Consider the following 10,271-nt stretch of genomic DNA (forward strand, 5'->3'; position numbering starts at 1 on the left):
TGCAATAAAATGTTCTGTTGTGTTCATTTTGGTAAACCAATCAAGTAAAGGTACATTTCTTAAATGCATGTTTATATGTTGATGTATCAACCTAAACAATTTTATGTTTAAATGTGTTGCCTTAAATTAATTAATAATGCATTCAAGGTATGAGCCGTACACTGAAAATGATGTCAGTGAACGACACTGACACACAAACATAAAATCTGGTGCTTCAAGACTTCTTGAAGTGATAATGTTGGACCTGGCTGAGGTTTATTTGAGCATATATCACCACTATAATAGTTATGAATGTAATTTCAAAAGAAAACTGATAAAAAGACCTCAACATTATTATAAAATCAAGTGTTCTAAAGACAGTGAATAAAATATTTCTCTTAATGGGAATGGATTGTGTTCAAGTACCAGCTCGTACAATAACTGTATCCATTAGTCATTCCCAAAAGCAGAGATGTTCAGAATGAAGGTTGGCCTGTGTGGAAAATTGAAATAATCACAATTCCATTAGCAGCCTAGTGTAATTACCTAATGCATAGTGTAGAGTGTACAGGCTGCTGGCTTTTAGAGTGGAGGGCTTTTGGAGGCAACATCCTTAATGGAGACTTTAGAAACATAATGTTGGTATAAAGCCAGTAGTGACTATTTTCAGTGTTAGTTTTTTGATACTGTATATTGAAGTATTTTGTGAAAATACGTATATGCAAAGATTATACAGATAATTCATAATAGGAAAAAACTAAATTGCAGTGTTTCTGGATTAAAAGGCTTTAAATGTCCCTGAAAGAGTCAAATGAGGACAGAGTGCAGTACATACATTATGTGTTGAAGGTGAGTTTGGTGAAGCAGGTTGGGACATGCCGCAGCTACCTATATGCAAATGTGGGACTTGCTGTGGAGATGAATCTGCACTTGAACAGCGGGCCATCAGATCTGGATTTACCCCCAACAGTAATGAACAGATGCATTCCTCTCAGAGCATCAGATTTGCATAAGCATCCATTAACTGAATAGTGTGAATGGAAGGTCGAGTGGCAAACGACTGCAGGGTTACAGGCTTAATGCCCAATTAGAGGGCAGATTATCACATTTACTTATTTTGTTCACGCTCTGGATCAGGGGTTAACAATGAGCCACCAGTATGACAGGCTGCTCATAATCTACTACAACTACAAGCTGCTGAAAAAGGAGTGCAATGGTTTTGATTTTTTTTTTTTTTGCAATGTGACTTTAAAACAATCATGCAAAAGGAAAAAGATGCAAGATGAAAATCTAAGTTATTCTTCATCCCCATATGACCTTCTGTGAATCAGGTAACCACCCTGTATTACCTGAATTCTTCTTCTTTTCTTGCATGCTTACACAATAAACATAGAATGCAGAAATGATAAATTGATACATTAAAGTTAATGGGGGCCACGTTGAACAACAGCAAAATGTCTTTATAAATTCTCACACAACTGCAGTATAATCCAAGTCTCATTTATCCACACAATGCTCACTACTTCCCCACAGTATGCATTTTTATTCAAATCTTACTCTTTAAAAACCCTTCTGCATAAACAGATTCATGCACAGCAAAGTGCATTATGGGGTTCTGCTGTCATTGACTTCAATTCATCAAGAATATTCTCAATTTTTGGATTCTTTACTCACTGCAAAGGCACGTGAGAAAAGTTTTCTTCAAGAATTCAAGTTAACAAAGGCTGAGTAATTGATACATAAATGGTCCGTTTTGCGGTGAAGTATCTTTAAAAACACATCTTGTTTGCAAGGTTTAATAACTCACAGAAATGCATCATAATTGAGCTGATACAATTAATCAATCGATCAATCACTCAGTTAATTGACGAAAAAGTTCCTGTTGCTGAAATACAAATACCTAAAAACCACTGATTGCAGCTTTTCAAACATGAATATTTCATGCATTCTATGCTAGTAAATTTAGATTGTTGGGAAAAGGTACTTTTGTCTGCAAAATGTCTTGCACAATTCTCTGTGATTTTGCAGACTAAATGCTTGATTGAAGAGTAATCAGCACATTAAGCATGCAATGTGTTAAAATATGGACAGACAAACAAGTACAAGGATATAAGTATCAAGATGCAAAACAAAGTTAAAGGGACCACAGGAAATAAATCCCCCAATTCAACAAAATACATAAAGCCAAATTAATCTGAAGATTTTCTATGTGACATTTAAAAGACACACATATGTCTACAAGCCTGTTGGTCTCTTGCATTATACTGAGCTAATCCTCAATATCACTTTAATATGTCAAGTTAACTGTATGACTACTATTTTCATCCTCTGGAGGTCTAGGATCTCATGCATTGGGGCTTTCCTTTGCATCTCTTGCAGTTGTTGTTTTGTTTTTTTTTATTGACAAAGAATCATGTACAAAATGTCATGGCATATTAACAACAAGTAACATCTCTCAGCAGGGCACATAATAAATAATATATATAAAATAATATAGAGAAGAGAAAAATAAATCAAAAAATCAAAAGCTTAAATAAATAAAAACAAAGAATACAAATTAGGAGGTAAACAGGTCAATACATCATACAATGTATGATGTATCTCTTGCAGTTGTGCTTAGCTGCACGCGGAGGCGGGTTTGTAATGACTTGTGTGCGCGTCCTGCGCTCTGATTGGCTCATTCAGACACCAGTCTGTGTAAGTGGCTGCAGAGCGCGGAGCGGTAAAAAGGAGGCGAGCAGCAGCAGGGCTGAACACTTCACTCAGCAGCTGTGTCAGGAGTCAGGAGCGGATCCCCTCTAGTGACACTCAGCCCGCAACAGCCTGTGATCGAACCGGGACGTTTAAACTCTTTTTAACGGGACATACCCTAAGATTTCCTTTGGACGGAGGCTGAGACATAATTGTAAGTGTGTGTTTTTATTACACGCTGTTGTGATTTCTCACAGAGTGATAAATTGTGTGTTTTTACACTGGGTTATCATTTTTCTTGCAGGATCTGAGTTTTACAGATGAGAAGAGACGACATGGTGAGTTTGTTTTATCTTTTTCAGATCTATTCTATACTCACTTTTTATTCAAGACTGTGGTTATTAGTTGCCAATCTCGAGCCAACTTAATAATACTTTATATTAAGAATATTCCTAATCAGTCCGTTAGTCTTTTTAACATATGGAGAAAACATCTGGCAGTGCAGCAGACGGCTGAACCGTCAGTGATGCTTCTATAGTGTGAATTCATGAGCATTGTTGCAGTAATGACAGTTTACTTTGCAGCATATGGTCATATTCACTGCTTTTCATGCTTAGTTTATTATATTGCATGTTTCGTTGGTTGCATGACTATATATAAGGCATGGGTACTTTCCCAGGTTATTGCAACATCTCACAGAGTTATGATGAAAACCAAATGGGGGCAGAAGGGCTGGCAACAGGGTCAAATACTTACAATGGCTAGTGTAGACTCTGAGCAGAAAGGTCATTACAGGTTCAAAGGTTAGCGTACTCAGGTTTAGTTATGTTGGCCTGTGTTGGATGTGACCTCTGTGATCACATGAACCTGTATCTGATGTCTGTGAGTACATGTCTCACCTCTCTGTCAGCTCAGTCTCTTATTTTTTACAGCAGCGTCACACCAAGTTACAGCGCTGTTCTCACATTTAAATGAACCAAACAGCCTCCTGTACAGGGTTCTAATGGGTGCTGGGAATCCTTGAAAACACCACATTAAAATGCGAGTGTTTTCTTTCAAGGATTTCCAGCACCCCTAGGTTGGAAAAGTTGTTGGATTTTGAATAAAATGCTTAAAAATCCAGAAATGTAGGTTGTATAGGAAAGCTTAGCAAACTAAATGTTTTTATCTTAAATTTGTTATATTTTTGTAGATTTTTTTCAGAAACATAACTTTGGTTGTTGTTAATGTGATGAAGAAGTGAAATAATTGTAATACTGTATATAAATATGCACTTTGCCACAGCTGGATGGTGCTGGAAAAGTTTGAAAATGCTTGAAAAGTGCTTTAATTTGACTTTGGAAAAGTTGTAGGAACTCTGCCTACAGTGAAACAGTCTTTTGCTATATGAAGTACATTATGTTAGAATTCCATGCAGTGTTAAGAGATGAGTATAGCTCAGACTTTATTTACATGGGGGATATGTAATATGGGGCCTCATTTTTCTTCCTTTGCTTTACATCTACTCTTAAACTCTCACACACACTCTGTCACATGATCTCTTATGCCATGTTTGAGTTTGAGAGTGAGCCACCGCTTCTGACTGGCTGATTCCAACCAATCAGCGCAGTGAGTCAGAGAGGAAACAGGAGTATTATATTCCTCAGGGTGTCACTGGTGAATTTAATAGGCAGGCCCGCTGCACCCTTAAAGAGGCAGGACCCCTGTAGCTAAATGTAGATCCATAAGACCTCAGCTTCTCCTTGATATGGTGCAGATGTTTTTACTTTGCTCCTGGAGTTGTGTCAGTGTGTGCAGTGGAGAAATAGTTGAGGTAAGACATATTAGTACAGCTCCCCTGTGTAATAACATCTGTCTGGGGTTTCAGTTGAATCACGGCTGAGTCAATGAAAAGGGCGTTCACTTGGTGTTGGTGTGGTCGAGTAAATTAACCGACAGATTCATTTGTTTTGTTAAATCAGCCTATTGAGAAGCCTCGTTCTTTGAACCGCAGGTCGGCTGGCCTTTCAAACTACAATAAGAGGAAAGGTGTTCTTTCATAAGTAGAAGGTTACTGCAAGCAAGCCTGAGCGTGCCCACATGAACTCAGGTCTTATTATTAGAGCCACTCTGCAGCAGTAATATGTCAAGTTGTGTGATTTATTGACAGATTTGTTGACTCTGTCTCTTTTGTCTCCTCAGCTCTGCCTGCGTGACTCAGGCGACTGCTTACGGGAGCAGATGCAGTACATGATGAGGTCACTGCAAGACCTGAAACAACTACGAAAAACCTGCCCTGCAGCCAGACGCCCCCTCAGCACCCAACTCCCAGCACTAGTGCGGCACTCTGCAGTGGCACGCGCCTGTCAGCAGCGAGCACTGCAGCGAGAGCAGCGCACACGCCTGCGGATGTCTGATGCCAGCACGGCCAGTACGTACGACTCGGCCTGCTGCCTGGCGAGTCCTCTGGAGGAGGAGGACGAGGAGGACTCCAGCAGCCAGCTGGGCCTGAGCCTGAGACTGGGTTCTCCCAGCAGTCAAAAAAGTTTGGAGTTTGATTCAGGCTACTCTGAGGCATCGTGGCAGGACGAAAGAGTCGTCCTCAGGAGGACAAGGAATGTGCGGGTGTCCTCTTCAGCCTGCCTCCGCACAAACAGAGCACCGAGTGGACGCATTCGACCCAAATCAACGTCAGATGCCTGTCTGGAGAGGTGGACATCGTTTGAGGTCGACCCAGAGGACTGGACGAACTCTTTATTGACCAGAGGACGCAACCGCCAACCTCTGGTCCTGGGTGACAACAGCTTTGCAGACCTCATACAGAACTGGATGGACTTGCCAGATTGTCCGGCTGAGCCCACAGAGCTGAAGAAGACAAATTCAAGAAGCAGACTGGGCAGGGGATTCTTTGTCAACATGAGGAGGAAACTGTCCGGGTTTTCTAAGAGTGTCGAGGACAGAGTGAGGATGAGATCCACAGACTCTGCTCACGTTAACAGAACTGTAAACGCTCCAAAACGTCTGTCCTGTCCCGTCATCGCATCGCAGCCCAAAGTCCCCTTTTTCCACCAGTCTCACACAGGCATTAATGAGATGGACTCAGACTTTTACCACTTTGCAGCCCTCCTGAAGTCACGCAGCCGACAGCCCATAATATGCAAAGACATCATCGGCTACGTCTGACAGTCATGTAAAGCCATGCACAGACAATCATCAAGGTCACTTTATTTTTTATACGACTGTTTTTTTTATACTGTGACTAAGCTAAAACAAAAATAAAGATGTTCTCTAAATACTCTGATTAATATTTGTCGTGTCTTACATGTGATACAAGATGTGTTCTCGGTTAATATAATGAAGCTTATATGAAGCTTTCGCCACAGTCATCTGAGTTTGATTAAGGCTCATTACAGTCAGACAGTGACTCCTCGCTGCTGGATTAAAGGAGGCTTTTACTGTCTCTGCAGTGAAGTGAATTAATGTTGGTTCATTTGTTTTCATTAGAAATTTAATACCTAGCAGACAGGCTTCATCAAGTTTCTAGTTGCACGGTTTAGTACGGAAGCCAAGAAAGGCTTTAATTGCAAAAATTTATCTCGAAAATCGAGTTAATTATGTTGTAATCTTGAGAAAGGAGCTTTGTTATCTATAGATAATGATATGTTTAAGTCATTATTACGAGAAAACAAAAGGTTTTTTACTCTTATCTTTAATGTTTGGGTCTAATCAGCTGACAGTAATCACATGCAAATGGCCCAGACTGAACTAGTTAGTGTAAGGATACACGTGTGACTACCTCTGGTTTAAAAAAAAAAAAAGGCTTTAACAAGGTTATATACAAAATACATGGAAATAAGATGAAACGGATTATTATCACAAGAAGTATAAACAGTATAAATATGATAACAACAAAATAGTTTAGAGCTTAATCTAGCTTTAATCTATCTTTAAGAGCTGATATCTAGCCATTTCCCATGGAAAATGTTGAGATATCTGCTGTTAAATTAAACTCTTATGAGCTATTTTTGTTATTATTATTGTATTTGTCCAAACAAATGTACCTTTAGTTGTACCAGGCATTAAAATGAACAAGAAATTGGAGAAAACAAGGGTGGTCTAATATTTTTTACCATGACTGTAGGGCTGTTTATATCACTGATTTGACCCTACAATTTAGGCAATGATACCTTTAGAGAACAAAACTTATTTCTTAATATAGCTTGTGTTAAATATCTTCTCAATGGTTTTAAAAATAATATATAAATCAAATAATTGCAAGCACAGTCATTTTTGGCTTCCACCGTTTGGTGTAAAGATAAACATGATAATCTCTCAGATGTGCAGACTTGCAGTCACTCCAGGACTAATAAGGACATTTGAGTTTTTAAAGTCCATTTCGGAACACATTCTGCAGCACGCTCGTTAGATACCGAGGGACTCTGTGTTCCAAAAAAAAGTTCTCTTCTTACTCAACAAAAAGTTGAATCCTTTAGAGAGGCTTTAAACGGGGCAACAGAGCTATTTACAGGCCAGAAACAGAGGCTGTATCAACACAGAGCGCTGTGTGCCTGATGAGGTAATTCCCCATGTGTCCGTGCAGAAAGAGGTGAAGAGAGGCGAAGCAGCTGGCTGCAGATGGAGCCCAAGTTTACTCTCCCCTTTGCTTTATGAAGCATGACGTCTCACTAACAGCCCCCTGCTTCATTTAACTTGGTCTCTGCTCTTATTGTGCTGCAGCCTCACAGGTGGTACCAAGTCATCCACACACATTGGTTAATGGTACTATTAGTTCTGAGGAAAGTAAGAAAAACACTGATGCAAAGAGTGACGTATGAGCCAAGATAAGCTAATGATCACTTCACCTTTGCCTTTAAATTTCCACTTTGTCCATTCATTCAGAGGAGAAATTGCACCAGACATTATAAAGATAAAGAATTTTCCCCAGAAAGGGATTTCCCATGCTCCCTGCAGCCGGCCTCACCAATCATGTCTGATATCGAGGCCATGGGAGGTTACAGAAGAGAAATGGTTTTTAGTGGGCGCTGTTCGTTTATCTAGATCTCCTGGTGGTATGTCACTGCAGCACACTGTAATAATGTGCTCTTATCAGGTCACACATATAACATTCACACTGCGGTGGAACTTTGTAAAAGTGTGCGACAACCCATAATGGAAAAAAATGAAGATTTCCGCAAAGAGAACTTGGAACAAACAATCTGTGAGAGATTTGTCTGGCTCTACTGCTGATTTTTCCTTTTTAGCAAACGTTGCTGGTTCCCAGTGGTCTGCAGCTGTTTAAGTGCATCAATACATCACCTTCCCCAACTGACCGAGAATCATTCAGGGAGACGAGATGAGAGGAGAAGAGAAGAGAGAGGAAGCAATGGATCCAAACCATTACTCATCTCTACAGCACAGAGTCTCCAGATCCTCGTCCACTGAGTCCGTCTGTAAGCAGGAGAGCCTGTCAGCTACTTTAAGTATGCAGAGTGGTAGATATAAAGCATTTCAATGGTAGGAAAATGATCCCTAGCTGTAAACTGAGGTTATATTATAATGAAAAACACACATAGACTAAACATACATAAAACATATAAAGCAAGAAGCGAATTGCTGAATCCAGTTTACACATCTTTACATAAACAGTACAATGTCATTCATTGTGTTTATTGAGTTTATCACATTATCTTTAGAGAATTAGTCTGACAATAGGACCATACAGATACAATATATGCAGTGATCAGGTGGATGAAACTTGCATCCACACAAAGAAATGCATCTCAATAAGGATGGACAGAAACGTACCTCAATAATAATCAGCTCTCCCTCTGATTTTTAACATTGATTTAAGTGGTGTGGCCTGTGCTTATCATATATTTGAACAAATTCACATTAACATTACTAGCCATGGCTACATGGTGATGTAGTGGTTAGCACTCTTGCCTCACAGCAAGAGGGTTGCCGGTTCAACTCCGGCCTGCGACTCTCACAGTCCAAAAACATGCACTTAGGTTTAATTGGTGGCTCTAAATTGCCCGTAGGTGTGAATGAGAGTGTGGTTGTCTGTCTCTATGTGTCAGCCCTGTGATAGTCTGGAGACCCCCACCTCCCGCCCAATGTCAGCTGGGATCAGCTCTAGCCCCCCACGACCAGAGTGCAGATAAGCGGTTAAGGATAATTAATTACTAGTCATTAACGTTTTTAAAATGTTATAATTGCACAATTTGACAATCATATGACCTCGTCCTAGTACCTACAGATAATGACAATTGTACTGTTTCTTTCTTCTGCATCTCGGTTCAGACCTCTGCTGCTCGTTCTCAATTCCCTGAGCAGCATTTTAAACATCAGTCCTCATTTATCAGCTATGTGTACATGAACTGTGTCTGACAGCAGACTGTGGGCCACCTATATGCCAAATATTTGAAATTAAAATGTTTATGTTAAAAAAGAAACTGAGCTTTTATTGTTTAAATAATGACAATCAGTCTAAATGTATGACTTGCATGAGCTTGCCACCTTTTCTTTGTTAATAGATCTTAACAATGTATAGGTGAGGACACTCATCAGTGTGCCCACTACCACAGCTCTATAAAATAAGTTACCTTTCAAACTACACAGGATGACTGATGGTTGCCACCCACAGTTTGGTTATAGCAAGTGAGACTCTCTGGCAGATATTAATACCAGTTGCCATAAACAGCAGATGATCTACAGCAGATCTGCTGAAGCGTCGCAGACTCACAGGGTGGCCCAGTCTGATGTAGTGGACACACAACAAATCTTCAGTTAATTACTGTAAAAGCAGCATAGAAGATTTTCTTTCCCCTGGTCCTCACTGATAGTCCTCCTAGGCACCACTGTGAGCATGAACCCATCCTCACTAATCCCCCTCTCCCATCAGCCATGCTGTAATTATCCCTTCAGTAAACACAAGAAGAAGATGGGCCATGTGTTTAAGTTTGGCAAACTCCTCGTCTCTGTGATTCGTGTGTGTTGCTAAAAACAAGCTCTAATTAGAGCTGCTACCTGTGAGTGTCAGAGGATTTTTGCTTCATACTCATACTTAAAAAAATGACCTGAAATTTGTCTCACTTGACAGTTACAGCTGTCAACTAAGTTTACCTAAACCCCCGCTGCAGGTTGGTGGATGCAGATGTTGTTTCAGTGTTGAGCTGACTTCATCGACCATCACACTCCTCCACTGCACTAATGAATATGTGAAAGGTATAAGTACTGTGTGATCAAGGCTACAGTGTATGAAGGCCATTCTCTCTGCAGAAAAACAACAAGTAGATGAATAACAATTAATTGTTAAATTAGAATATTGATTCATTTATATGACCTATTAGAAAATGAGACCTTCAGCAAGAAGATTGGTTATTTTTATTGTTAGTCTCAATGCCTATCAATGAAACAATTTCCTTCCATGCAGACTGGAAGAACCTATGTTTACATTTTCGCAAGCAAAAAGATAGTTCCTTATATTCCTCTATTGACCATTGCAAACCTAGTTTTAGTGCTGGTGCTGGTTCGCATTTAGTTCAACTTGCAAACCTTCTCAGAACCTGCTTGCTTTTCCACAGGCTAGAGAGCCACAGTATTACATCACCGAATATGTC

At 39.9% G+C, this 10,271-nt stretch overlaps 1 protein-coding gene across 1 annotated transcript; it reads left to right on the forward strand.

Annotated features, from left to right (window-relative positions):
- The first annotated feature begins 2,743 nt into the window (after nucleotides 1-2,743).
- LOC131968568 (PAK4-inhibitor inka1-like) lies at nucleotides 2,744-6,005 on the forward strand. The gene is made up of 3 exons (XM_059329502.1): nucleotides 2,744-2,884; nucleotides 2,975-3,008; nucleotides 4,852-6,005. The coding sequence occupies exons 2-3, from the start codon at nucleotides 2,991-2,993 to the stop codon at nucleotides 5,830-5,832; spliced, it is 999 nt and encodes a 332-aa protein (XP_059185485.1). The 5' UTR covers nucleotides 2,744-2,884; nucleotides 2,975-2,990; the 3' UTR covers nucleotides 5,833-6,005.
- The last annotated feature ends 4,266 nt before the right edge of the window (nucleotides 6,006-10,271 follow it).

Source organism: Centropristis striata, chromosome 3, assembly GCF_030273125.1.
Source record: "Centropristis striata isolate RG_2023a ecotype Rhode Island chromosome 3, C.striata_1.0, whole genome shotgun sequence".
Taxonomy (NCBI): Eukaryota; Metazoa; Chordata; class Actinopteri; order Perciformes; family Serranidae; genus Centropristis; species Centropristis striata.